The sequence below is a fragment of the Equus caballus genome, chromosome 8, assembly GCF_041296265.1.
Source record: "Equus caballus isolate H_3958 breed thoroughbred chromosome 8, TB-T2T, whole genome shotgun sequence".
Classification (NCBI taxonomy): Eukaryota; Metazoa; Chordata; class Mammalia; order Perissodactyla; family Equidae; genus Equus; species Equus caballus.
Window position 1 is genome coordinate 21,047,521 of NC_091691.1, and position 26,112 is coordinate 21,073,632.

General features: G+C 47.7%; 1 protein-coding gene across 4 annotated transcripts in view; it reads left to right on the plus strand.

Moving 5' to 3' along the window:
• Nucleotides 1-3,089: 3,089 nt before the first annotated feature.
• The window catches only part of RBM19 (RNA binding motif protein 19), a 129,418-nt gene continuing 106,395 nt past the window's right edge, over nucleotides 3,090-26,112 (plus strand). For 3 of the 4 annotated variants that reach the window (XM_070275444.1, XM_023647108.2, XM_070275445.1), the window contains exons 1-9: nucleotides 3,165-3,352; nucleotides 6,902-7,084; nucleotides 8,688-8,813; nucleotides 9,008-9,046; nucleotides 9,369-9,561; nucleotides 10,736-11,004; nucleotides 12,688-12,768; nucleotides 23,345-23,423; nucleotides 25,380-25,451. In XM_070275444.1, coding sequence (XP_070131545.1) covers nucleotides 3,317-3,352; nucleotides 6,902-7,084; nucleotides 8,688-8,813; nucleotides 9,008-9,046; nucleotides 9,369-9,561; nucleotides 10,736-11,004; nucleotides 12,688-12,768; nucleotides 23,345-23,423; nucleotides 25,380-25,451 — 1,078 coding nt within the window. In that variant the 5' untranslated portion in view covers nucleotides 3,165-3,316. Of the gene's footprint in view, nucleotides 3,353-6,901; nucleotides 7,085-8,687; nucleotides 8,814-9,007; nucleotides 9,047-9,368; nucleotides 9,562-10,735; nucleotides 11,005-12,687; nucleotides 12,769-23,344; nucleotides 23,424-25,379; nucleotides 25,452-26,112 lie in introns of all 4 variants that reach the window. The other variant, XM_005612586.4, reaches the window with a different exon arrangement.

Below are 26,112 nucleotides of genomic sequence, written 5' to 3' on the forward strand. Positions count from 1 at the left end.
TCTAGCATGGCCCCACCCACACATTCCGTGGATGGCCAGCTGTCGCCGTGGGCGAGGGAGTGACCAGACCAGGAGCCTCTCGTCACCCAGATGATCAACCTGGGTCTGTTGTCAGGAGGTGCATGCTCCTCGTGGCCTAGGCTTCTGCCCCATTCTGCTGCTCCAGACAGGTCACACGGCCAGCCCCGATGCCAGAGGTGGGGAAACAGGCTCTGTCTCCTGATGGGAAGAGCTGCAAAGTCTCCTGCCACGGATGTGGATAAAGGCAGGGGACATTTTTGTGCTGGATCTATCACAGCTGGACTGGAATTGCGGCTGTGTAACTTCTGAGCTGTGTGACCTTTGCACTTTCCTGTCCTTAACAAACAAAAAAGCATAATTAATACCTACCTTACAACATTGTTGACACATGGATGAGTGATCATGTGCAAGATGTGGGGTCCCAGTTCTTCGTCCCCAACTTGATCACACCATTGCCTTAACCCCCTTCTCCATGTAACCCTCCATATGTGTCAATTTCCAGCTTTCAAGGCTTGCTGCCTCCAGGAAGCCTTCCCTGATAGCACTCTGACCCAATGTAGTCAGATCTACCGTTGGAAAGCGCTTCTGAACAGTAAAATAATTGATGCCTAAAATGCCTTTGGGCATCACCATTTCCATTTAAAATGTCTCAAGTCCCCATCCCATGGGCCCTGAGAAGCCCAGCTTCCGCCTCAATATTTCTTTTGGTAAATATATTAGATTTCAAAAAATAGACATGCCCCCAGCAGCAATCACCTCTCTTTCTCCAGCCATCCTGTTCTCCTTCCTGGAGGAAACCACTGTTACCAATTTCTCATCTATTCCCCCAGAAACAGCCAAGCTAGGGGATAAGCAAGCATTTTCTGCGAAGGGCCAGGCGGTAAATATCCGCAGTGTTGCCAGGGTAGGGTCTCTGTTGCAGTTTCTCCTCTCTGCCGTTGCAACACAAAAGCAGCCGCAGACCAGACATAAAAGAATGGGCGTGGCTGTGTGCCAATAACATTTTATTGATGGACATGGAAATGTGAATTTTGTATCATTTTTATGAGTCACAAAATGTTATTGTTCTTTCGATATTTTTTTCCAACCATTTAAAAATGTGAAAACCATTCTTCGCTGTCAGGCCATATAAAATCGGGCGGTGGGCCCAATTTGGCCCAGGGCGTAGTTTGCTCGCTGGATAGAGAAGCAAGGAGGCGGAGAGAGTTTTTTCTGCACCAAAGGGAGCTGCTTCTGCCCTTGGTTTTGCCCTTTATAACGTACTTGGCGATAATTCCACATGTAGACATACTGACCTCTCAAATCCTTTTAATTTTCAAAATATCTTTTTTTAAAAGTATTTCACTAACCCTTTTCGAGATCTTCCCCCACCGCTGGCCTGTCCCTGGTTGGAAGTTAATTCCTTGGGATCCAGGCACAACTTCCCACAGCTTCCCCCCAACACACTCGTGAAGGCGGCCGTGGATGGAGCTGACTTACACCTGCCTGTTTTTTAATCCTTGGGCGTAATCAGAGAGGCCAGCCAGGCGGGGTCCAGGTGCCCCCGGATTATATTTGCTGGGAAAGACAGAGGCAGAGACAAAACCAGGAGGCAGGAGAGCAGGAAGACGAATAATAATGTTACCACGTGGCTGTTTATTGAATGCACGGTGAACGCAGCCCAGGAACGGTCCGTCCTTCCCCGACATGTGGCGACCATATTTTACTGGGACGGGCCGATTGGCAAAGAGCATTCCACTTTCTTTTAATACTTTTGAAAGACCTTCTGATTTGTGAATTTCTTTCTGGAAGCCTACGTTAAGTCGCGCATTTTAATAAAGGCAGTTCATAAAAATAATAAAATAAAAGTATACGAAGCCAGGACAGGCTGGGCAGCCCACATGCCCTCTCATAAAAGCCTAATATCTCAGAGCTGCCTTGTAAAGCCTGCTACAGCCCGCCTGACCAGGGTCACAGTGTGCAGAGAACAACCCTCTAATTGTCACTTAATTAAGAGCGCTTTCATACATATCAATAAATATCTGTTGAGTAAACGAATGACTTTGAAACACAGCGACCCCTTAAGTCCTCTACTCTCGGCTTGAGGGCACATGTTTGCGTGTGTGTGTGTGTGTGTGTGTGTCTTTTTGTTGCAGTCTACCTAAGACGTGGAGACGGCGAAATGTGATCTTCAAAGGAACCTACTACAAAGCAGTAAATTCTCATGCAGTGGGTTGAACAGCGGCCCCCTAAACAGGTATGCCCACGTCCTAATCGCTGGCACCTATGAACGTGACCTTATTTGGACACCTAAAAATTAAGGATCTCAAGATGAGATCATCCTGGATTTTAGATGGGTTCTAAACCCACTAGCAGGTGTCCTAATTAGAGAGAGGAGAGAGGACAGATTTGACTCAGACACTAGAGGGGAGGTGAAGACAGAGGCAGAGCCTGGAGCGATGCAGCCACAAGCCAAGGACACCTGGAACCACCAGCAGCCGGAAGAGGTAAGGACGGACCCTCCCCCGCAGACTCCTGGGGCAGCGCAGACCCGCCGACACCCTGATTTTGGATTTCTGGCCTCCAGAACCGTGAAAGAACACCTTTCTGTTGTCTTAAGCCACTAAATTTCTGGTTATTGGTTACAGTAGCCCTAGGAAAGCCATACACCCCGTAATCCTACCACTTAAAACTATCCAATACTTAATACTACTTAATAGCTAGACGACTTTGAGCAAGCTGCTTCACTCGCCTGCTTCCCAGTTTGCCCGCCCGCAAGATGGAGATGTTTCCACCGTACACGTTCTAATAAGCACGGGTGATGCTCAGTAATTGATTCACGGTGACTGGCAGCCTCTCGGAGCCTCAGTTTCCCCATCTCTAAAAGGGAGGCAAGAATCCCTAATCTTCCCTAAGAGTCCCGTTTTAAGACTCAAAAGTAAGATAAAATAGTAAAGGAAAGGATATGCTAGTCTGCGAAGCGCTCGCTGAGCTGGCCACGCGCAGCCCGCACCGATGTCAGCATTCAGCTCCCTCTGCCGACTCAGCCCCTGCATTGGCCTCTCTCCGGGCACCGCCCAATAGCCTGCGCCTGCGCAGAATGCAAGCGCTCAGGCCCGCCCCCTGGGGGGAGTGATTTCCTCGGGCCGCTCCTGTTTGGCCACGCCTACTTCCGGAAAGGGCAGGCCTACGTGCAGAGCACGTGACTTAGTTTCGCCTGGCCAAAGATGGCGGCGCCCAGAGCGGTGGCGTGAAAGTTGTTGGCGGAAGACGCTGTCCGTTCGTGCGGAAATTTAAACAGCGGTCTCCGTGCGCCATGTCGCGACTGATCGTGAAGAACCTCCCGAACGGGGTGAGTGCAGGGCCTGGACTTGGGGGTCTGAAATTGGGACCAGCCGGGAGCTGGGGTTGAGACGGAGGTGGCTGGGGAGAATCGAGGGGCTTTGGCTCTGGGGCAGCATTGCGGGCGGATTCGGAACGCAAAAGGGGTAGGATCTTCGGCAAGTCCCCTTGTGACAGTTGGGAGAGAGGGATAGTGAGTGCTCAAGGTTTCACAGCCGGCCCGTGGGTATCTGACTCCCAACCAGACAACTTTTTTCCCAGGGAGACCTCCCCCACTCCCTTGTGCTGGATGCTGTCTCCCACAGCCCCTCTCGTCCGACCCCTTTTTTGTTGTTGACACGTGGCTGGATCAGACACTGTATTTATATTTCTCTGCCACTCAGGAGACTGTGGGGGAGGCGTGTGGGGAGCGTTAGGCTGAGGACCTGCATTCCAATTTCCAGTCCCGCCTTTAGGGTAGGGAGCAATTGTTTAAGAAAACTGAGTGGGTGTGAACCATTTATCCAGTAAGTAGGGAGACGCGACTCACTCATGCTTGTCTCTCTTCCCCGAGAGCCCAGCACTGAGCCTGGTACGTGGTAGGCATTCAGTAGAAACATGCCGAATGAATGAGTGAAGAAATAGATGAATATGTGTGGTACCAGCTGACTGAACGCAGTGCGCCCGAGTGGTCCATCCCTACCTGTTTCGCTATGCCTTTTTTTGGGTGGAGAGCTCCCACACCACTGGGGTGGCCAGTAAGCTCATTCCCAAAATACAGCATGTGCCCTTGGATGGCATGAGGGATCTGTGCTCTTGACTCTGCCCCCCGGGAGCCTCCCTCCTTAGAAAGAGTGAGAACACGAAACCATTTATGCTTTCTTGTGTTTCTTTAACTTTATTTTTTTACCCCCAGCAGGTTGTGGGGGACCTATAACATGATTTAAAAAATTCAAACAGTACAGTGTGTAGAAAACGAGAAGCAAAGTCTTTGGTTCCATGCTACCTCCCATCTCTCTCCAGGTGTAACCATCTCAATAGTTAGTTTTTAGGATTCCTCATAGTCATCTCTATGTCCAAACAGTGTGCTCTCTCCATTTCTTGGTTTATATACCTCAGTGATTATCTGCTGACCGCCCACTGTGAAAGATGAACCTAGCTTCTCTATTCCTCCCTTCCCGTCTCTATCATATTATTGTTTTTAATTCTTCCATGGTTTACCCTCAGCAGTATACTTTTACCAAATATATGTCATTGATCCATCCATCCTCCTTAGGCGGGGTCTCTTGATGCCTGACTTTGGTGGATGAGGATTTTAGCCTGGCTGCCCTTCCTTCTTCGCCTCCCAACTTCCGTCTCATTGTGCTTCTCATTCTGTCTCGTTGGCTGGTTCTCTTACCATTGGCTGTCTTGTCCGATGAATGAGAGAATTAATAAAAACAATATTAAATTAATAAATACCAATTAACTAGTTAATATTAAAATTAAATTAATAAAGACAATAGTAGCTAATACTTGGAAAGCTTAGTATGTGCCAGGCACTGTTCCAGGTGCTTTAGGTAAAGTAACTGAGTTAATCGTCACCCTAACCCTAGGAGGTAGGTTCCCTTATTATGCCCATTTTAAAGATGAAGAAACTGAGCTACAGCAAGGTAAAGTGATTTGCCGGAGGTCACTCAGAGCTGGTGATTCGTAGAGCAGGGGTTGAATTGAGCGATGTGGTTCTAGAATTTGTATTCCTGACCACTACACCATCCTCTCTCTCTCAGCTGATTGCATGCCCTTTTCTTAGCTCTTTCCTGACAGACGTTTAGTAGCAAGGGCTTGTTCTGTTGCTGACATTGTAGATAGCAATGGGTAAGATGCAGTCCCCACTTTTACGGTGCTTGCGGTCCAGCAGCAGAGACAGACACTGGATCACTGTGATGTGAGGTGCAGGGACTGAGGTATGAACCGGTGCTTGTGAGCACAGACGGGTTGGGTACCTGGCCCACCTGAGGAATCTGGGAGAGCTTTCCTGGGGGAGCTGATGATTGAGCTGAGGAGGAGGAGGAGCTAGCCGGGGTCTGTCAGGGTGATTTCACCCAGAGGAAACAATGGTAGAAAAACCTCAGAGGTGGGAAGCAGAGAAGCCTGGGAGGAATTTGTGAAGAGATGCTGCTGAAGAGCTGGGTCGAGGCCAGATCGTGGAAAATCCCCTGTGTTACCTTGAGTGCTTGTTCTTGAGCCTTTGTTGTTAGAAAGTCACCAGAAGGTCTTTGACAGAGGACTGATGGGGTCACACTCGAGTGTGGTCTCTCCCAGTAATGGGGAAGGTGAAGCCACTGCCTTTTCCATACCTGAGCTGAGTCACAAACCCTGATTCTGCAGACCCTGAGCAGAGCGTTGATCCTCTCTGAGCTCCATTTTCTCTACAAAATGCATGTCATAATTCCCAACTCACAGAGTGACTGTGAGATTTCAGTAAGGTCAGAGTCCTTAAGAACCTGCCTCAGAAAATGTCTTTTTCCTTTCTACTGGGCTGCCAAGGACTCTAGCTTCTTGACTTTTAGAGCTTGTTTTGGCCGTTTGTGGGGTGCTTGGTGCCCCGTCAACCCCACTGCCACACACACACAAATCTCCCCATATCTGCTTAGGAAACTCACTGAGTTCTGAGGGGAGCCAGGCTGGAGAGAGGATGGTGGAAGCCAGGAGCCAGTTTTACATAGTGTGGGGCTCCTTGACCAAATAATAGTAATAATAATGTTAGTGTATTAGTTTTCTATTGCTGCTGTAACAAATTACCACCAACTTCATGGGTTAAACAATACTAATTTATTATCTTAGAGTTTTGAAGGTCAGAAATCCTGAAATCACGGTGTTGGCAGGGTTGTGGTCCCTTCAGAGACTGTAGGGGGGGGTCTGACTCGTCTAGAGACCACCCGCATTCTTTGGCTCTTCGTCACATCCCACATCTTCAAAGCCACTAGCACAGCATCTTCCAGTCTCTTGGTGCTTCCATCTTCACGATGCCTTTTCCAGCTCTGACCCTCCTGTCTCCCTCTTACAAAGATCTTGTGATCACATTGGGCCCACCTGGCTAACCCCAGCTTATCTCCCCATCTCAAGATCTGTAACATAACCACATCTGCAAAATTCCTTTGGCCAAGAAGGGTCACATATTCACAGCTCCCAGCGTTTAGGACGTGGACGTCCTTTGGGGGCCTCCATCAGTCTGTCTACCACAATTAGCAAACACTTGTACACCTTACCACGTTCATTTATTCTGACCTACTACTGTGTACCAGCCACCATGCTGGGCTCCTTTTATAAGTGGTCTCCTTATCCTCCTGACAGCCCAGACGGTAGGAAGATTTCATTGCAGCCGCTCGGAGTCTTGATTTCCTCATTGGTGACATGAATAAGGGACTTGCTCTAGGCCACGAGCTAGCAGGTGTTCAAGCCAGACAAAGCACACTCCGCCACCGCCTCATCTGAGGTCACCCTGGGGAATCCCAGGGCCTCGGGTTTCCAGCTCGCTCTGTCCCCTAGGCTCTGAGGACTCCCCGGCTCCTCCCTCATTGCGCCTCTTCTGTCTTAGATGAAGGAGGAGCGTTTCAGACAGCTGTTCTCCGCCTTTGGCACGCTGACGGACTGCAGCCTGAAGTTCACCAAAGATGGCAAGTTCCGCAAGTTTGGCTTCATCGGCTTCAAGTCCGAGGAAGAAGCCCAAACAGCACTGAACCATTTCAACAAGAGTTTTATCGACACCTCCCGGATCACAGTGAGTCAGCACGAATCTCGCCCCTGCCTCCCCGTTGAAAGTGACGCCACTTAATTTTTCCTTCTACCCCCAAGTCCAGAGGCTGTCCTCTTTCTGGCTGTGACGTCTTTGGTCTTCCTCACTGGTTCTCAAACTTCCATGCATATGAATGCCCTGAAGAGCTTGTTAAAGCTCTGGGCCCCTGCGCCTGGAGTTCCTGATTCAGTATGTGGGGGCCCCAAAACCTTGCATGCCTAACAAGCTCACACGTGATGCGATGCTGCTGGTCCCAAACCCACGCTTTGAGAACCACTGGTCTGCATCATTTATTCACTCACCCGTTAGCAAGCCCTCAGTGAGCACCCACTCGATGCTGGGAATTTAGAGCAATGTGGTACCCCAGGTCCCCGTCCTCACTCACAGAGCTAGCAGCCCACAGGCAGGCAGGGGCCGTCAGGTAAACAGACTGCTCGCAGGCAGGGTCATCAGTGCGTGACGGGGGAAGCACTAGGGACTGATGGAGGACAGAGGAGGCCCCTTCTCTTACCAGGGAGGGGTCAGGAAAGCTCCCTGGAGGAGGAGGTCACTCACATGCATTTAACAGCTTGGTAAAACACCTGTAACACTTTCTTGAGAAGAAAAAGATGTTGGACAAGTACATATCACGTGATCCCATTTATACACAGTCGTGTCCCTAAATCCATATGTGTATGATGTGTGCAGAGAGAGCCATGGAAGGATTGTTACTAAAATAGTAATTCTTCTCTCTGGGTGATAGGAAGTGGGGACAAAACAAATTTTTTTCCCCTTTCCTCTGTTGTTTGAATTTTGTACAGCGAGCACATGTCATTATTACAGAAACAGCAGAACTGTTCTGAGAGTCCACACAGAGGGGTATGATGAGATGGCAGCCCCTTCCCCAGGGGTCGAGGTGGCCAGCCAGCATCCCCCTTGACTGGCAGGATGTGCCCATGCCCACTGCGGCCCCAGCAGGACCAGGTCTCACAAAGCCACCCTGGGGAGTGGGCCTGGCCTTAGCTGTCAGCACTCTGCCACGCTCCAAACAGGCCACCCCTTTCCTCATGTTCTCTGGAGCCAGGCGGGCTCGCTTCACGGTGATGACAGTGATGCTGGCAGCTGTCAGCTCAGCACTGCCTTCGCCAGCCCTCTGTCATCTCATTCCATCCTCTCAGCTGCCCGGTGGAGTGGGTGGCTACGAACTCAGGCTCCAGAGCCTGGCCCCTGTGTTCCAGTCTCTGCTCTGTCACTTTCTAGCTGGGTGACCCGGGGCTACTTCCTGAACTTCTCTGTGCTTGTTTCCCGATCTGAGAAGTGGGGAGAGGAGTGGCTCCCACGGCCACGTTGGGAGGCTGTGTGTGCTTGCAAAGCTCTTAAGACAGTACCTGATGTGTGGAATTCTCTGGTAAATGTTAATGACTATAATGACTTTAAGGAGGAGTAAGCCGGAATTAGGAGAGGGTAAGTCATTTGCTTTAACCAACTTAGCCAGTAAGTGGCAGCTGCCTTTTAAAAAGCCCAAGCTCCCAGATGCTGAAGGGCGGCATCCGTGCTGGCACCGTGGCAGGTGTCACCATCACCACCTCCTTCTCTCTCTCCCATGCAGGTGGAGTTCTGCAAGTCCTTTGGGGACCCAACAAAGCCCCGAGCCTGGAGCAGACATGCCCAGAAACCCAGCCAGTCCAAGCAGCCTTCAAAAGACAAAGACTCCGTCCCCCCAGAAACTAAGAAAGTACGTGAAGGCCACTCCTGCCTGCGTCCCCAGTATCAGCAGGGCAGTCATCCCCGGGAGGGCAGGGCAGTGGCAGTGGAATGACTGGAGAATCCCTCTCGGATGGTTCCTGAAGGCGGGCCTCCCAGGGCAGTCTGGTTCCGTCTCCCTGCCCGTCACCTGGGACCCTCACTATCTGCACCTTCTGTTTTCAGGATGACAAGAAGACAAAGGCAGCAGGTGAACTGGAGAAGGTGAGTCTGTGCTGTTGACCCAGAGGGGGGCACCCGGGGTGGTCCTGGGAGGGCTGTAGCAGGCCGGCCCAGCAGGCAGAGCCATCCTCTCGTCTCCCCTTGCCACGTCTCTGTGGCTTCACCGTCTTCGTGTCTGAGGAAGAGGCCACTCTGCCCTCCCAGGACTGACCCAGCTGACCCCAGGGCTCCTCTAGAGACAGGGGGAACGAGTTCAGAAGATGCTCTTGCCTCCTGGGAGTCAGGAAGGGTGAGCCCTACTGTAACGTTCTCTGCCTCTTCTCTCCTCTCTCTGCTCCCCTGCTGCCCGCTCCGGTGCCACCAGCTGAAGGAAGACGGCGAGTTCCAGGAGTTCCTGTCAGTTCACCAGAAGCGGACGCAGACAGCCACCTGGGCCAACGACGCCCTGGACACTGAGCCCTCGAAAGGGAAGAGCAAGCCGGCCGACGACTACCTGAACTTCGACTCCGATTCGGGGCAGGAGAGTGAGGAGGAGGGAGCCGGGGAGCACCCGGAAGGTAAGGGCGTCCGCGCACGTGAGTGCTCCGTGCTGCAGTGCGTGCCCCCGCATGCACCCGGGCCGTGTGTGTGTGTGACAGGGGGCCCCTCGGTGCCAGGCACAGGAGATGGCGAGTCAGACACTGCCTCTGCTGGGGTCATGAGCCCACCGACAGGAACTTAGGCCTTGACCGGCCCTGGTCACTCAGTCAGTCCGTCAGTCAGATATTTACAGGGCACCTTCTGTATGCCAGGTGTTGCTTTAGGCATTGGAGATAAAGCAGTGAGCAAGAGAGAAGAACCTTTTCGTGTGGAGCTGTCATCCCCGTCGGGGGAGAGAAAGAACAAAGAGAGGAGTCCACTGTTAGTGTGTTACATGAAGACCTGTCCACAGAGGGAAAGCTGGAAAGGGGACCGGAGAGTTCTCAGGGGAGGCCTCAGAGGAGGGGAGGGAGTGAGCCTGTGTCCTCAGAAGGGCTCCTGGTATAGTGGGGGACGCATGGGGATGTGAGCAATTGCAGTCCAGAATGGCAAGTGCTGTAGTGGAGGTCGGGAATAGATTGTAGTTTAAAGCGAGAGAATGGATTTAATGTGAATTTTATGCCTGGTCAAGTTTCTGTGCAAAGCTGGGGTCCGAAGGACTCACGGGGAGGTGGTGGGACACAGTAGGGAAGCAGACAGGAAGGGGGTTGCAGGCCGAGGGAACAGCGTGGCAAAGGCACGGAGGAAGGCAAGTGCAGGAGCTTGAGGGGGCTCTGTGGGTTCAGGATGGCTGGAGCGGAGGAGATGGGGCTGGGGGCAGAGGCCAGGCAGCTCCCGCACGCTGGAGCAGAACAAGTTTGGGTTTCCTCCTGAGAGCACCTGGAAAGCATGGGGGCTTCATCAAAGAGCGATAATCCTGCAGGTGCTCCCGAGCGGGCCGCATTTGAGAGAATGGATTCTCGAGAGCAGGGCTGGTGCGGGGAGCCACGGAGCTCTCAGCCTGCGGCCCGTGAAATATCAAAACTCTGGCGGTTTCACCCCATGTGACATTACTTCTCAGAGGACCCACTGGGGCTGCGTGGCGCAGGGCCCCGGGTTGCCTTGGGCTCAGTGCTCATGCCGCTCGTGAGTGACACCACCGTGCTGTCTGCTGTCCTGGGCTTCTGGTTTGCTCACGACTGTCGCTGACTCGCAGCCTCCCTGTTTTCCCAGAGGAAGATGGCAGCCTTGAACCGAAGGCAGCTGTGCAGAAGGAGCTGTCGGACATGGATTACCTGAAATCCAAGATGGTGAAGGCGGAATCGTCATCCTCCGAGGAGGAGGAGAGTGAAGATGAGGCCGTGAACTGTGACGAAGGGAGCGAGGCCGAGGACGAGGACTCCTGCGCCATCGCTGCCCAGCAGGACGGAGAGGGGCCGGGGTCTGGCCGACAGCAAGGGATCCCGTCTAGGAGTAGGAAACCACCGGAGGCCAGGGCCGAGGTGTGTGGGGATTTGGGTGTGCCTGGGAGGCTGGGGGGCAGAGGGAAGACGTCCACCCTCGCACTCACCCACGTTCCCTGCACGCCAAAGACCTGGCCTCAGACCTTGGCCCTGCCACTTGCTGTGTGACCTTGGGCAGTCACTTCCCCTCTCTGAATTTATGTCCTGTACTGACATGGAGTTTGCCTGCCTTCTGGAGTTGGGGGACGTAAATGAGCTGCTGATGGATGTGAGCGTATGGTACTTGGTATTCAGTGGCAGTGTAGACAGATGTGAGCCCAAAATCGACAATAATAGATAACATTAATTGAGCACTTACTACATGCTAGGTACAATACCTGCTGTGTCATTTGTCGTTGGAGCTCATGACAATCTTGTCCTGTTTTATAGAGGAGAAACTGAGGCCCAGAGGAGGAAAGTGTCTTGCCCTGGGTCATGGCTGGGAAGTGGTGGGCTCGGATCTCAGACCCAGGGCTGCCGGGCCCTGGAGCCTAGGTCATAAACGTGGCTGCTTCCCTTGGGGCAGCCACCTCGTGTCCACCTGGAGTCCTCTCTCCTTAGAGACAGTTTGTCACAGTGTTTTGGTCCCCATCGCCTCATCCCCCTGAGACCCCAGTGAAGCATCAGCTCGTCCCCCGCCTGGCCCTTTCTTTTCAAAGCCCCAGCTTCATCTCCCTCTTGTTTTTTCTCTTTCCCCATCCCCCTCCCTCCTTTCATTTTCTGCCCCTCTAATTGCCACACCCTGTCCTCTTCTCCTAAAAAGATATATTTGAGAGAGAATGTCAAGTGTGGTGATGTCAGAGAGCCGTGGGTTCAAATCTCAGCTCTGACATGGCCTAGCTGTGGGAACGGGGTGAGGCACTTCTCCTCCAGAGGCCTCTGACTCTCACACAGGATGGTGCTCAGAGAGCACTGGCTCTGTGGCCAGTTTCCGCAACTCCACGTCTTGGTGTGTGCTGGAACTCAGAAAGTTTCTGGTTTCAGGAAGATACGCCTATACCTTATGCAGTGTAGCGCCCCAGTGGGGTCTGGCTAGCGCTCGCTGATCAACCACATGACTATTTCTGCAGTGACACAGAAGCGGCGACTCCTGCTGCGTGGGACAAATGTAAACCCTAGATTGCCACACGTCAGCTCAGAGCAGGCTCTGCTGGCAAATGAGTTCAAGTCAGGGCAGCTTTTATTGCCAAAAGAGTAACAAAAAATTTAGGTTTTTCAGAGCTGTTTATTTCAATTCCAAAATTAGAGAAAACGTCCTGAACCTGTAATCCCTCTAAGATTGTTTTAAGCATTCAGTAGGACAGTGGTGTCTACAGAGTGCTTTGCACAGAGTCTGGCACAGAGTAAGACCTAAATCAGTGGGCACAAATATCAGTATACCTCAGTCTCCTTCCTGTGTCCTCTGTGCCCCCTGGGAGCCTGGGGTCCCTGTTGGCACACCCGCGGCGTGCCAGGCTCTGGTTCCAGCCCTCATTTCAGGGGCGCACATGGGGTCTGGCACCTCCTGCCTCAGGCTCTGGCCGGTCTCCACATCCATGGCAGGCACAGTACTTTCCAGCATTCTCCGGCTTGCCCTGGCCGCAGGCGCCTCCCTGAGCTCTCCCCGAGGCGTCCAGGTCTGCCGGCTCCTGCAGCTGTAGCAGGGAACTCACTGTGGCCCTTCTGTTCTTCACCATCCCCCAGACAGAAAGGCCAGCACACCAGAAGGAGCCCACCACCCCCCACACGGTGAAGCTGCGGGGAGCCCCCTTCAACGTCACAGAGGTATGTGCCAGTAACTGGGACCAGGGCAAGGAGCCCTGGGGGAGCAGGAGACGAGAGCAGGGATGCCAGAGCTCTGCTGCCTGGGAGCTTTAGGACGAGCTGAGGACTTGAGCTGGGAGGAATTGGGCCAAAAAGGCTGATTAATAAGATGTTAGGCATTCACAGGATCAGGAAACAGGGCCCACCATACCAAGAGGGAGAAAGACTGGTTTTACTCACTGATCACCTACACTAGGGGTGGGCAAACTTCTTCTGTTAAAAAGTAAAAAAAAAAAAGACGAGCTGATAAATATTTAAGGCCTTGCGATCAATGTGGTCTCTGTTGTGGCTGCTCAGCCCTGCTGTTGTAGCAGAGGCAGCCTGACAGGACAGGTGATGAATGGGCACGGCTGGTGCCAATAAAACTTTATTTACAAACACAGGCAGGGGGCCACATTTGGCCTGCATACCGTAGTTTACTGTCTACACGGCAGAGAACACATTTTTAATTGGCCTCCTTATGACAGTAACAGAAGTTCCGTAGAGGAAATGTTTTAAATGTAGCTAAATAAAAAGAAGAAAGTAGAAATCCCCTTTAGCTAGGATGGCTATCTGAAGAGTCATCCGAGCTGAGCTGAGCGTGTGAGAGGCTTGCTAACCAGATGGGGGCCAGGATGCAGGTCTCATTCCTGTGGGTGTAATTCCTGTCGGTCCCAGGCAAAGTGGGGCACCCCACCCAACACCTACATCCCACTCACTGACAACCGCTAATAAATTTCGAATATATCTTCTTAGACATGTTTTTCTTTGTGTGCAAACATTAACTTCTGTCTTTTATTTTTAAAAGCAGTCCTACAGTAGGAACTATTTTGAAACATCTCCCCATCACAATATGTCATAAGTATCTTTGAATATTGAATACTCTGCTACGAGAGCATTTTTTGTGTTGCAGAGGCAACATGTCCTTACTCTGGACATGCTGTGATATACTCACCCAATCCCCTAAATTGGGACCTGGCGGTTGTTTCCAGTCTTTTGGTCTTATAAACAGTAGTGCAGTCAGCTTTCCTTGAAGATCAGAGGTCAGCAGATTTTTTTCTCTAAAGGTCAGATGGTATGTATTTAGGCTCTATCGGCCATATGCTCTCTGTTGCACATTCTTCTTCTTTTTAGTTTATTATAATGTTATGAAATTTCAGTTGTGCATTATTGTCAGCCTATAAATGTGCCCCTTCACCCCTTGTGCCCAGCCCCCAGGCCCCTTCCCCTCTGGTAACCACTAAACTGTTCTCTTTGTCCACATGAGTGACACCATGTGGTGTTTGTCTTTATCTGGCTTATTTTGCTTAACATAATACCCTGAAGGTCCATGCATGTTGTTGCAAATGGGACGACTTTGTTCTTTTTTATGGCTGAGTAGTATTCCATTATATATATATATACCACATCTTCTTTATCCAATCATCAGAGGGTGGGCACTTGGCTTGCTTCCACTTCTTGGCTATTGTGAATAATGCTGCAATGAACATAGGGGGGCATGGGTCTCTTTGAATTGCTGATTTCAAGTTCTTTGGATAAATACCCAGTAGTAGGATAGCTGGGTCATACTGTATTTCTATTTTTAATTTTTTGAGAAATCTCCATACTGTTTTCCGTAGTGTCTGCGCCAGTTTGCATTCCCACCAGCAGTGTATGAGGGTTCCCTTTTCTCCACACCCTCTCCAACATTTGTTATTTTTTGTCTTGGTGATTATAGCCATTCTAACAGGCATAAGGTGATATCTTCGTGTAGTTTTGATTTGCATTTCCCTGATGATTAGTGATGTTGAGCATTTTTTCATGTGCCTATGGGCCATCTGTGTATTTTCTCTGGAAAAATGTCTGTTCATATCCTCTGCCCACTTTTTGATCAGGTTGTTTTTTTTGTTGTTGAGTTGTGTGAATTCTCTATATATTTTGGAGATTAACCCCTTGTCGGATGTATTATTTGCCAAGATTTTCTCCCAGTTGGTGGGGTGTCTTTTCATTTTGTTTCTGGTTTCCTTTGCCCTGCAGAAGCTCTTTAGCCTCAAGCCCCACTTGTTTATTTTTTCTTTTGTTTCCCTTGTTCAAGTAGACATGGTATCTGAAAAGATCCTTCTAAGACCAATGTCAGAGAGCATACTGCCTGTATTTTCTTCAAGGAGTTTTATGGTTTCAGATGTTACCTTCAAGTCTTTGATGCATTTTTGAGTTAATTTTTGTGTATGGCGAAAGTTACTGGTCTGCTTTCATTCTTTTGCATGTGGCTGTCTGGTTTTCCCAGCACCATTTAATGAAGAGACTTTCCTTTCTCCGTTGAATGTTGTTAGCTCCTTTGTCGAAGGATAAGCTGTCCATAGATGTGTGGTTTTGTTTCTGGGCTCTCAATTCTGTTCCATTGATCTGTGTGTCTGTTTTTGTACCAGTACCATGCTGTTTTGATTACTATAGCTCTGTAGTACATTTTGAAGTTGGGGATTGTGATGCCTCCAGCTTTCTTCTTTTTTCTCGGTATTGCTTTAGCTATTCTGGGTCTTTCATTGCCATACATGAATTTTAGGATTCTTTGTTCTATTTCTGTGAAGAATGTCATTGGGATTCTGATTGGGATTGCATTGAATCTGTAGATTACTTTAGGTAGTATGGACATTTTAACTATATTCTTCCAATCCATGTGCATGGAATATCTTTCCATTTCTTTATGTTATCATCAATTTCTTTCAATAACGTCTTATAGTTTTCATTGTATAGGTCTTTCACCTCCTTGGTTAAATTTATCCCTAGATATTTGTAAATGGGCTTGTATTCTTGAGTTCTCTTGCTGTTAGTTTGTTATTAGAGTATAGAAATGCAACTGACTTTTGTAAGTTGATTTGGTACCCTGCAACTTTGCTGTAGTTGTTGATTATTTCTAATAGTTTTCCGATGGATTCTTTACGGTTTTCTACATATAAAATCATGTCATCCACAAACAGTGAGAGTTTCACTTCTTCATTGCCTTTTTGGATTCCTTTTATTTCTTTTTCTTGCCTAATTGTTCTGGCCAAAACCTCCATGTTGAATAGGAGTGGTGAAAGTGGGCACCCTTGTCTTGTTCCTGTCCTCAGAGGGATGGCTTTCAGTTTTTGCCCATTGAGTATGATGTTGGCTGTGGGTTTGTCGTATGATCTTTATTATGTTGAGGTACTTTCCTTCTATACCCATCTTATTGAGAGTTTTTATCATAAATGGATATTAAATCTTGTCAAATGTTTTCTCTGTGTCTATTGAGATGATCATGTGGTTTTTATTCCTAATTTTCTTAATGTGGTGTATCACATTGATTGATTTGTGGATGTTGAACCATTCCTGTGTCCCTGGAATAAATCCCACTTGATCATGGTGGGTGATCTTTTTAATGTGTTGCTGTATTTAGTTTGCCAATATTTTGTTGAGGATTTTTGCATCTGTGTTCTTCAGCAATATTGGCCTGTAATTTTCCTTCTTTGTGTTGTCCTTGTCTGGCTTTGGTATCATGGTGATGTTGGCCTCATAGGATGTGTTAGGAAGTGTTCTGTCTTCCTCAATTGTTTGGAATAGATTGAGAAGGATAGGTATTAAATCTTCTTTGAATGTTTGGTAGAATTCTCCTGAGAAACCATCCTTCCTGGACTTTTATTTTTGGGGACTTTTTTGATTATGGTTTCAATCTCTTTACTTGCGTTTGGTCTATTCAGATTCTGTATTCTTCTTGATTCAGTTTTTGGAGGTTGTATGAATTTAAGAATTTATCCATTTCTTCTAGATTATTCAATTTGTTGGCATGTAGTTTTTCATAGTATTCTCTTATAATCCTTTGTGTTTCTGTGGTATCCATTGTAATTTCTCTCCTTTCATTTCTAATTTTATTTATTTGAGCCTTCTCTCTGTTTTTCTTAGTGAATCTGGCTAAGGGTTTCCCAGTTTTGTTTATCTTCTCAAAGAACCAGCTCTTTGTTTCATTGATCCTTTCTACTGTTTTTTTTTGTTTGTTTGTTTCAGTTTCATTTATTTCAGCTCTAATTTTTATTATTTCCTTCCTTCTGCTGACTTTGGGCTTTGTTTGTTCTTTTTCTAATTCTGTTAGGTGTAGTTTAAGATTGCTTATTTGAGATTTTTCTTGTTTGTTAAGGTGGGCCTGTATTGCTATGAATTTCCCTCTTAGGACCACCTTTGCTGCATCCTGTATGAGTTGGTGTGGTGTATTTTTATTATCATTTGTCTCCAGATAGTTGTTGATTTCTCCTTTAATTTCTCTAGTGATCCATTGGTTGTTCAGTACCATGTTGTTTAGTCTCCACATATTTGTCACTTTCCCTGCTTTTTCCTTGTAGTTGATTTCTAGTTTCATAGTATTTTGGTTGGAAAAGATGCTTCATATGATTTCCATCTTCTTAAATTTGTTGAGGCTTGCCTTGTGTCCCAGCATATGGTCTATCTTTGGGAATGTTCCAAGGGCACTTGAGAAGATGTGTATTCTGCTCTTTTTGGATGAAGTCTTCTATATATATCTATTAAGTCCATCTGGTCTAGTTTTTCATTTAAATCCACTATTTCCATGTTGAATTTCTGTCTTGATGATTGATCCATTGATGTAAGTGGGGTGTTATGGTCCCCTACTGTTATTGGGTTGTTAATATGTCTGTTTAGGTTTGTTAATAGTTGCTCTGTGTACTTTGGTGCTCCTCTGTTGGATACATATATGTTTATAAGTGTTATGTCCTCTTGGTGGAGTGTCCCTTTCATCATTAATACTGTCCCTCTTTGTCTCACATTCTCTTTTTTATCTTGAAGTCTACTTTGTCTGATATAAGTATGGCAACACCAGCTTTCTTTTGTTTGCCATTAGCTTGGAGTGTTGTCTTCCATGACTTCACTCTGAGCCTGTGTTAGTTTTTAGAGCTGAGTTGTGTTTCCTGGAAGCAGCGTATTGTTGGGTCTTGCTTTTTTTATCCATCCTGCCACTCTGTGTCTTTTGATTGGAGAACTCAATCCATTTACATTTAGAGTAATTATTGATACATGAGAGCTTAATGCTGCCATTTTATCACTCGTTTTCCACTTCTTCTGTATTTCCCTTGTTTCTCATGCCATGTATTTCAGACTACCAATTCAGTTTGGTAGTTCTCTTTGATGATTTTTTAAATTTTCTCTTTATCATTTATGTCTCTGTCTGAGTATTTGTTTAGTGGTAACCATGAGGCTTGTATAAAAAATCTTGTAGATGAGGTAGTTCATTTTCTGCTCCCATCTTATTTCCTTAGACTAAGCCGATTCCATCCCTTTGCTCTTCCTCTTCCAAGTAATTGTCATATCTTATTCCATCATGTGTTGTGAGTTTGTGGTTAAAATGATGACATTATATGTATTTTTGATGTTTTCTTTCCCTTTATCTTTAATGTTATAATTAAGTGTTGTTGCTAACCTGTTCTGATAGAAAGCTGCAATTTTCTGATTTTATCTACCTATTTATCTCCTTGCTCAAGGCTTTATAACCCCCCCCTTTTTTTTTTAGGTATTAGGGTCTTCTTGAGCATTTCTTGTAGGGGGGGATGTTGTGGCAATGAACTCCCTTAGCTTTTGTCTATCTGGGAAAGTTTTTATTTCTCCACCATATCTGAAGGATATTTTTGCTGGATAGAATATTCTTGACTGAAAATTTTTGTCTATCAGAATTCTGAATATATGATTCCACTCTCTCCTAGCCTGTGAGGTTTCTTCTGGGAAGTCCGCTGGAAGTCTGACAGGGGTTCCTTTGTAAGTTATTTTCTTCTGCCTTGCTGCCCTTAATATTTTTTCTTTGTTGTTGACTTTGCCAGTTTTACTACTAAGTGCCTTGGAGAAGGTCTTTTCATGTTGACGTAATTAGGAGACATATTAGCTTCTTTCACTTGTATTTCCAGCTCCTTCCCCAGGTTTGGGAAGTTCTCTGCTATTATTTCTTTGAACTAGCTTTCTACTTCATTCTCTTTCTCTTCTCCCCCTGGAATACCTGTATTCCATATGTTGCATTTCCTCAATGAGTCAGACCTTTCTCAGAGAAATACTTCATTTCTTTTTGGTCTTAGTTCTCTCTCCTCTTCCGTCTGAAGCATTTCTATATTTTTGTGTTCCTGACTGCTAATTCTCTCCTCCATAATATCAGCTCTGTTATTCAGGGAGTCCAGATTTTTCTTTATCTCATCCATTGTGAGTTTCATCTCCAACCTTTCTGATTGGTTTTTCTTTATAGGTTCAATCTCTTTTGTAAAGAATTCCCTCTGTTCATTAATTTTGTTCCTGATTTCATTGAACTATCTTATTTTCTTGTAACTCGTTGAGCTGTTTTATGATAGCTATATTGAATTCTCTGTCATTTAGATTATAAATTTCTGTGCCTTCAGGAGTGATTTCTGGTTGCTTGTCATTTTCATTTTGGTCTGGAATATTAATATATTTTTTCATACCATGTGACGGCTTGGATTTATGCCTCTGTGTAGTGATAGTATCTGGTTGCAGCTTCTACCTCCCACCACTGTATGGGTGCCAAGAGCTGTGTATTCTGAGCCCGCCGCAACCCTGGCTCGCTTGCACAAAGCTGCTGCTTTTCTGTCATGTGTGTGAGTGCTCTGGGCGCTCTGGCCAACTGACTGAGCTGGAGCACCAGGCAGCGGGAGGGGGGCCATCTTTCCCCTGCATGATCCTGGAGGCGTTCTTGCTCTGCCCTCACTATCTGCCCTCCTGGGGTGTTGGCTCAATGAAGACACCCCCGCAATAGCTTAGCTACCTCTGTGTGGGGCTTTCCCATGGGGTGTAGGGGACTTGGAGAAAGAAGGTGTTCCTGCAGATCACCGCCTCGCCCCCTTCTCCTCTCAGAGCTACGCGTCCTGGGTCGCTGCCGCTGGGGGAGGGAGAGGAGATCTCCTTACCTCCTTCCACTTCCTCCAGGGGGTCCAGTACACGCACCTTCAGTGTCTGGCTGCCTGGGTCTTTCAGACGTCATCTGTGTTATGTGAATGTTCTCTGTTAGTTTATGAGTGTCCTTTTCATTGTATCTTAGTGGGGAGAGTCTAAGGGAAGAGCTGACTCTGCCTGATGCTAACGTCATTCCTTCTTTTTTTTCTTTTATGTATCTATTTTTTTTAGTAACCCTTCAAAAATGTAAAAACCATTCTCAGCTTGCAGGGCATACAAAAGTAGGCTGTGGGTGATATTTGGTCTGTGGGCCATAATTTGCCAACTCTTGCTCCAGATAAATATCTAACACAGACAAGCGTGTACATTTTTCAGGCTTTGACGTGGAATGTCAGTTGCCCGCTGAAAGCGTTGCTCATTTATGCTCCCTTTGGCAGAGTGTGTGTGTGCCCGTTTCTGTGCACCCCGGATAGCAATCTTTATCAATATGACAGGTGATAATGGCATCTCATCTTAATTTATATTTTAAATTATTAGTGAGATCACTAATTCCTTGACATTTGTGAATCACATGTATAACCTCTTTAGCAAAATGCCTTATCATGTCTTTTACCCTTTTTTCTCTTGAAGTGTTCATCTCTTTTTAATTTTTATTTATTTTTTGCTGAGGAAGATGGGACCTGAGCTAACATCCATGCCAGTCTTCCTCTACTTTGTATAAGGGTCGCCACCACAGCATGGCCACTGATGGGTGGTGTAAGTCCATGCCCAGGAACCACACCCGGGCCACTGAAGCAGAGCATGCTGAACTTGACCACTAGGCCACAGGGCCGACTCCTAAGTGTTCATCTCTTTTGATAGTCTGTATCTTTACTAATGTTTAAAAAATTTATGAAACTTCTGAGTAACAAGCACTTGGGTTATACAAGATTATCTGAGTTGTCTGATAATTTAGAGTTACAATTTTTTCAATACCAACCATGCAGAAAATCACATGCTTTAATCAAAAAAGTAAGTAACCGCTACACGGCTTTTTGCAAAATTAATACACAGAAGATAGTCACTTCTTTTCCTTTCCACAAACAATAACAGAAACTATAATAGAAGAAAAGCCTCTTTTTATATATCAATGAAAAAGAAATCTCTAGTCTAATGAATGTTATGTTATGTGTGTGTGTGGAGGGAGACTATAGATGTTCTAATGAAAGTTTTATAGGTTCTATATAAAGAAACTGTTAAATTCTACTGAGAGATTTAAAAGAACACTTACTTAAACAGAAAACCATACATAGAGTCTTAGAATGTGAAAATGCTGGTTTTTCCTGATTAGTGAATAAATGAATAGATTCAGTGAGATCACAGTTTTAGTTTCGTATGATTGGGGAGGGGGTGAAATGTGAAAAACAGCTAGGAAGAGCCTGTGGAAATAGACCCGCTATAAGATGTTGAAGCATGTTTTGAAGCTACAGTGATTAAAACAGTTTGGTTCAGGTAAAGTTGTTGACAGGTTAATGGACTAGAATAGAATTCAGAAATAGACTCATATATGTATATATATAAGCATTTAGTTTAGAGTGTTTGATATGAATGAAGAGAAGAGAGGTTTTTCTTTAAATAGTAATTGGACAACCAGTTAACGTTTTTGAGGAAAAAATAAAGATAGACCCTGTCTTACTCTGTATCAAGATAAATTTCAGATGCATCAAGGATTTAAGCTTAAAAAATGAGACAAAATTATTAGGAGAAAGCATTGATGAAGTTACTTGTAATCTTGGAATGAAGAATGTCTTTGTAAGCAATTTGCAAAGCTTTGTAGCCATAAGAAAAAGGTGGATTAAGTGGCTGCATAACAATTAAAACTTCTATAAGGCAAGAGCTGTCATAAAGTCAGAAAGCTACAGACGTGTAACACAAACAACAGGCAAAATCTAGTTTCTTTAATTAACAAATAGGTAAATAGGTATTGGGACCTATGACCGAATAAAAAAAGGGACAAAGGATAGGAGGTCTTCTAAGAAAAAAAATCCAAATGACCAGTGAAGACACTTGAGTCCACTCATAATTAAAGAAATACAAGTCAAACCTGGAAGGTTACATTCTGGAAAAACTTTCAAAGTTCGGTCGTAAGTCACTGCCATGCACCGTTGGTAGACGTGTGCAGAGCAGCCTTTTGGAGGCAGCTTGGAAGTGTCAGTCAAAATTAAGAGCCTGCATGCCTTTGACGGAGCAGTTACCTTGCTAGGAATTTGAACCACAGGCGGATGGCCCAAGTACACGCAGATTTCAATGCAAGAATGTTCATTGAAGCATTCTTCTATTACTGCTTTTAACTGTGTACTATTTATAGCTTGATGTGTTGATTTGTGTCATTTTATTTATAAAAACAAAGAACTGGAAACAGCTTTTGAGCTCTGTCACTAGGGAAGTGGCTAATTTAGTGAGTCTCAACTGGGGACCATTCCACGTCTGCCCTTGGCCCCCTGCTCTTGGCAATACCTGGAGATGCTTTTGATTTTTGCCACTGGAGAGAGAGCGGGTGTTACTTTAGCGGGTAGAGGGCAGAGATGCTGCCAAACATCCCATAGTGCATGGGACAGACCCCTGAGAGAATTATCAGTCCTGCAATTTCAGTAGTACCAAGGTTGAAAAACTCCAGGTCTCGTTAACTTGAGGTTCACTAAAGTGTGATACACTGAAACAGTAGACAGTGATGTGTCACTGAAAAGGCTGTGCTGGTGTGGAAGGTCCCCAGGCTGTATTATCCAGGGAAAGTGCCAGGCATGGGACCGGGTGGACAGGTGGATTTTACTTTTTTTCCAGAAGGAGACACAGACACCCACACATGTTCTACAGTATGCTGGATTTCCCAATAACCACCTAAAAATGAGGGAAAAAAGTTTTTCTGGAAGAATTTGATAAATTGGCTTTTTTAAGAAAATTGAGGTACTAGTGGGAAAAACTCAGAACTTCGGTGTTTCTTCCTTTATTTTGTAGTGCTTTGATTTGTACGGTTGCCTGGGCGTTATGAGCTTCTCCCTGCTCGTTCTCTAAAGGGTTTGCCCCAGGACATAAATGAAGATGGTTTCACTGCTTTCACTTTTTAGTAAGAAGCCCACGAGAGTGGTCTGCCTTGGCGTTGTAGGCCATTTTTGTTTTCTTGTTTGTACTCTTCGTTATTTGCTAAAATTTCATACTCTGTGTGTTCGTGCATTTTTAAAAATGTGTTTAAATCGCTCTCTTGTCCAAACTAGAGAAATAATTAAGAAAATGGGGGACCATCTTCAGCAGCTCCTTAAGTTGATGTGCACTGTCACCGGGAAGTAACACATATTCAGGCTTTAATGAGAAGGGAAAAAGCCAGACTTAACCCCAGTTATGTATAAAAAGGTAGTTAGGAAAAAAGATCAGAAACAATGCCTCAAAATGCTGCTGCTGCTGATTTTGTATTTATATTCTTCAGTTCTTTTATTTAAAAAAATTTTTTTCCAGGGTAGTTTCATTTTAGGATGGAGGAAAGGTGTATAATTTAAAGGAGAGAAACCATAAAGGAGGAAACACTTTGGTAGCCTTTGTGAATTCAGAAATTCAGCCCACGTTTCTTTATTGGGTTGCGCTTTTGTTATTGGACTGATAACGGAGGAGAAAACTTTCCTGCTCCTTACAGAAAAACGTTGTGGAATTCCTGGCACCCCTGAAGCCGGTGGCCATTCGAATAGTGAGAAATGCTCACGGGAACAAGACAGGTGAGGGCTGGGGTGTTCTGTGTGCGCTGGAGTGGCAGGTGGTGAAGGTGGAAGGTCTGGGCGGCTGGACCGGGGAGAGGTGTTAAGGGTGGCTTTTGTTTTTCCTGTTTGTGGTCCCCAGTTCTGTGGATGTGGTTAAACTGCTCAGGACGGGGCTGCCTCTTGTCGCCTGCCTCTGGCAGCCTGGTGTGCAGTTTTCACTTCTTTCTTCTCTCCCCTCCTCCCCCTCAGCCTACATTTACACCAGTGGGCTCACCTGTCCTGTTTAAGCCGATGTCCCCAGTGCTGGGTTTTCAGGGCGAAGGCCGTGCACAGCTCTGCTGACGCACAGTGCTCTGAGAGTGTGTGGTTTCGTCCCCATGCCACCCTTTCCTCAGGTTGCCCTCTGGGCAGCCAGCCCACTCCCTGGGCTTCCGAGCCCTGGGTTCTGGCTACGCTGGGGCCGGGAACATGCTGGAAGGAAGGGTCTGAGCCTGGACGGGTGGGAGGCTGCCTGTGCCTACTTGTTGGCCAGGCCGGGAGGCTGCAGCACACGCAGCAGCAGAGTTCTTGCTCCTCAGAGAACCACACTGAGGCCCCCTGGCCACAGGGAGGCTGGGCTGCGCTGGGCATGCAGGCTTCCTTGGCAGGAAGACACTGGCATGGGCAGAGCGCTTGGGATCTGCTGGGTTTGGGGTCTGTGTTAGGGGTGGTCTCGTCACCTTTGAGGGTCTACACTGCCTGCCCAGCTCTCCTCTCAGCACCAAAGCCCTGCCAACCAGGCACATCCGCTCAGTGGGTCATCCCTTTCTCCTTGCAAACCTCCCCGAGGGCCGTACGGGGAGGAGTGAAGAGCCCCTGCTTGGGCTCACATCCCAGCCCGGCCCCTTACCATCACTTCCTGTGACCTTGGACTGGCAGTTTAGCCTCAGTTTCTTCATCTGTGCAATGGGCAGTCCTGTCTCCTTAAGTTGTGAGGATTCATGAGTTAATACGTGTGCAGCATTAGAACAGTGCTGAACGCCTGTTGCACACTCTGTGAGAGCCGTCGTTAACTTCGGTGGTGGCCGTGGTGGCACCCCTGCCTTCATGGCACTTCAGAGACCAGAAGGGTGAGCAGGGGTTGGCGAGCGGGGCCGGAAAGGAGCATGTTGGAGCTGTCAGGGCTGAGAGAAAACCATCTTGGAGGCCCCGGAGTTGGGAGAGCTGACATCTGAGCGGGACACTTTTGAGGAGCCGCAGAATGTGCCCACAGAAGAGCTGGAGAGGAGGCAGGGCCTGCCCTCTGGCCTGGGTGCTCATTAATGACTGCAGCCCGGGGCAGGGGCCCACTGGGGGCTTAAAGCAAGGGGAGGCGTGATGGGATTCAGAACGGTCCCCTGGCTGGTGAGGCACGGGTCCTGGGACAGAACCTAAATAGCCTTCTGATGGAGGCCAAAACCCCAAGAGCCATGTTACAGCCATAACGCCTGCCCTGCTGCCTCACGGGGTGGGGGCCCGGTGAGGCTGGGGATGTGAGGCCTCCTGTGCTCTGGGAGAGACTCTCCATGTTGTTCCTGTGTCAGTCAGGCCCTCAGGCAGTCCGTGGCGGAGTCCCTGTGGAGATGGCCCCTCTGGTGCTGATCTGGGTCACAGTACGGCCACCACGGGCACATCTCCTCCGGGGAAGGCCGTGGAGCAGGCCCTGGTCATGGTGGGGTGGGGCTGGGAGGTAGACCTCCTGTGTTTGTGACTCCTGTCGTCCAGCATCTTCATCCATAAAACCAGCCCACGGGGTCTAAAGGCTCCATGCAAGGGGAACTTTGGCCAGGCGGGTGGGAGGGAGTCTGTATTTTAGAGATGTGGCAAAAATAGAGGTTTTCCCCCACTTTCGCTCAGATTCCCGCAAACGGCTCGCACAGTGTGGGTGTTCCTCGGGGGCTTCCACGAGTGTCTGCGGGGCCTGCAGATTTCACCTTTGTCATTGTCTTTTCTCAGGGTACGTCTTTGTGGATTTCAGCAGTGAAGAGGAGGTGAAGAAAGCTCTGAAATGCAACAGAGAATACATGGGTGAGAACCGGGGCGGCGCCGTCTGCGCGGTGGAGGGCTCCGTTCAGTCGGTTGTCGACCCCGCAGGGTGTTCCTGAGGGTCTGCTGTGTGCCAGGCACTGTTCTGGGCACTGGGGATACCGCAGTGAGTGGAACAGCCGAGATCCTGGCTGCCCAAGAGCCAGCACGGAGGAAACTTCCGTGGAGCGGGGAGAAATGGGCAGTAATCGAGTGGGCCAGACTGTGGGAAGACAGAGCAGAGAGGGCCGGGCTGGAGGGGGCGTGTTTTTGAACAGGACTGTGTCCGCTTGGGCCTCATGGAGAAGCTGACGTTGGAGCAAAACCCAAAGGAACAGAGGGTGCAAACTCTGGCCTTGTGGGGCAGGCTGTTCCAGTCCAGGAACAGCAAGTGCAAGTTCCTGGAGTCGGGAGGCTACCTGAATGACATCCAAAGAAGTGATCTTTGGTCCATCGCTGGCATGGACAAGTGATTCAGATCGAGCCATTGATCACTAGTGAAGGCATGAATTCCGTTAGGGAAGGTGGGACACCTAAGGAGTCTTGTTACCAAGTCAGGAGGTAGATATTTATTGAGCACCTACTGTGTGCATGTGGCGACGGTGGTGGTCACGGTCTAATCAGGCACCCCTGGCAGTGCATGTAAACAGTCATCAGCAGTACA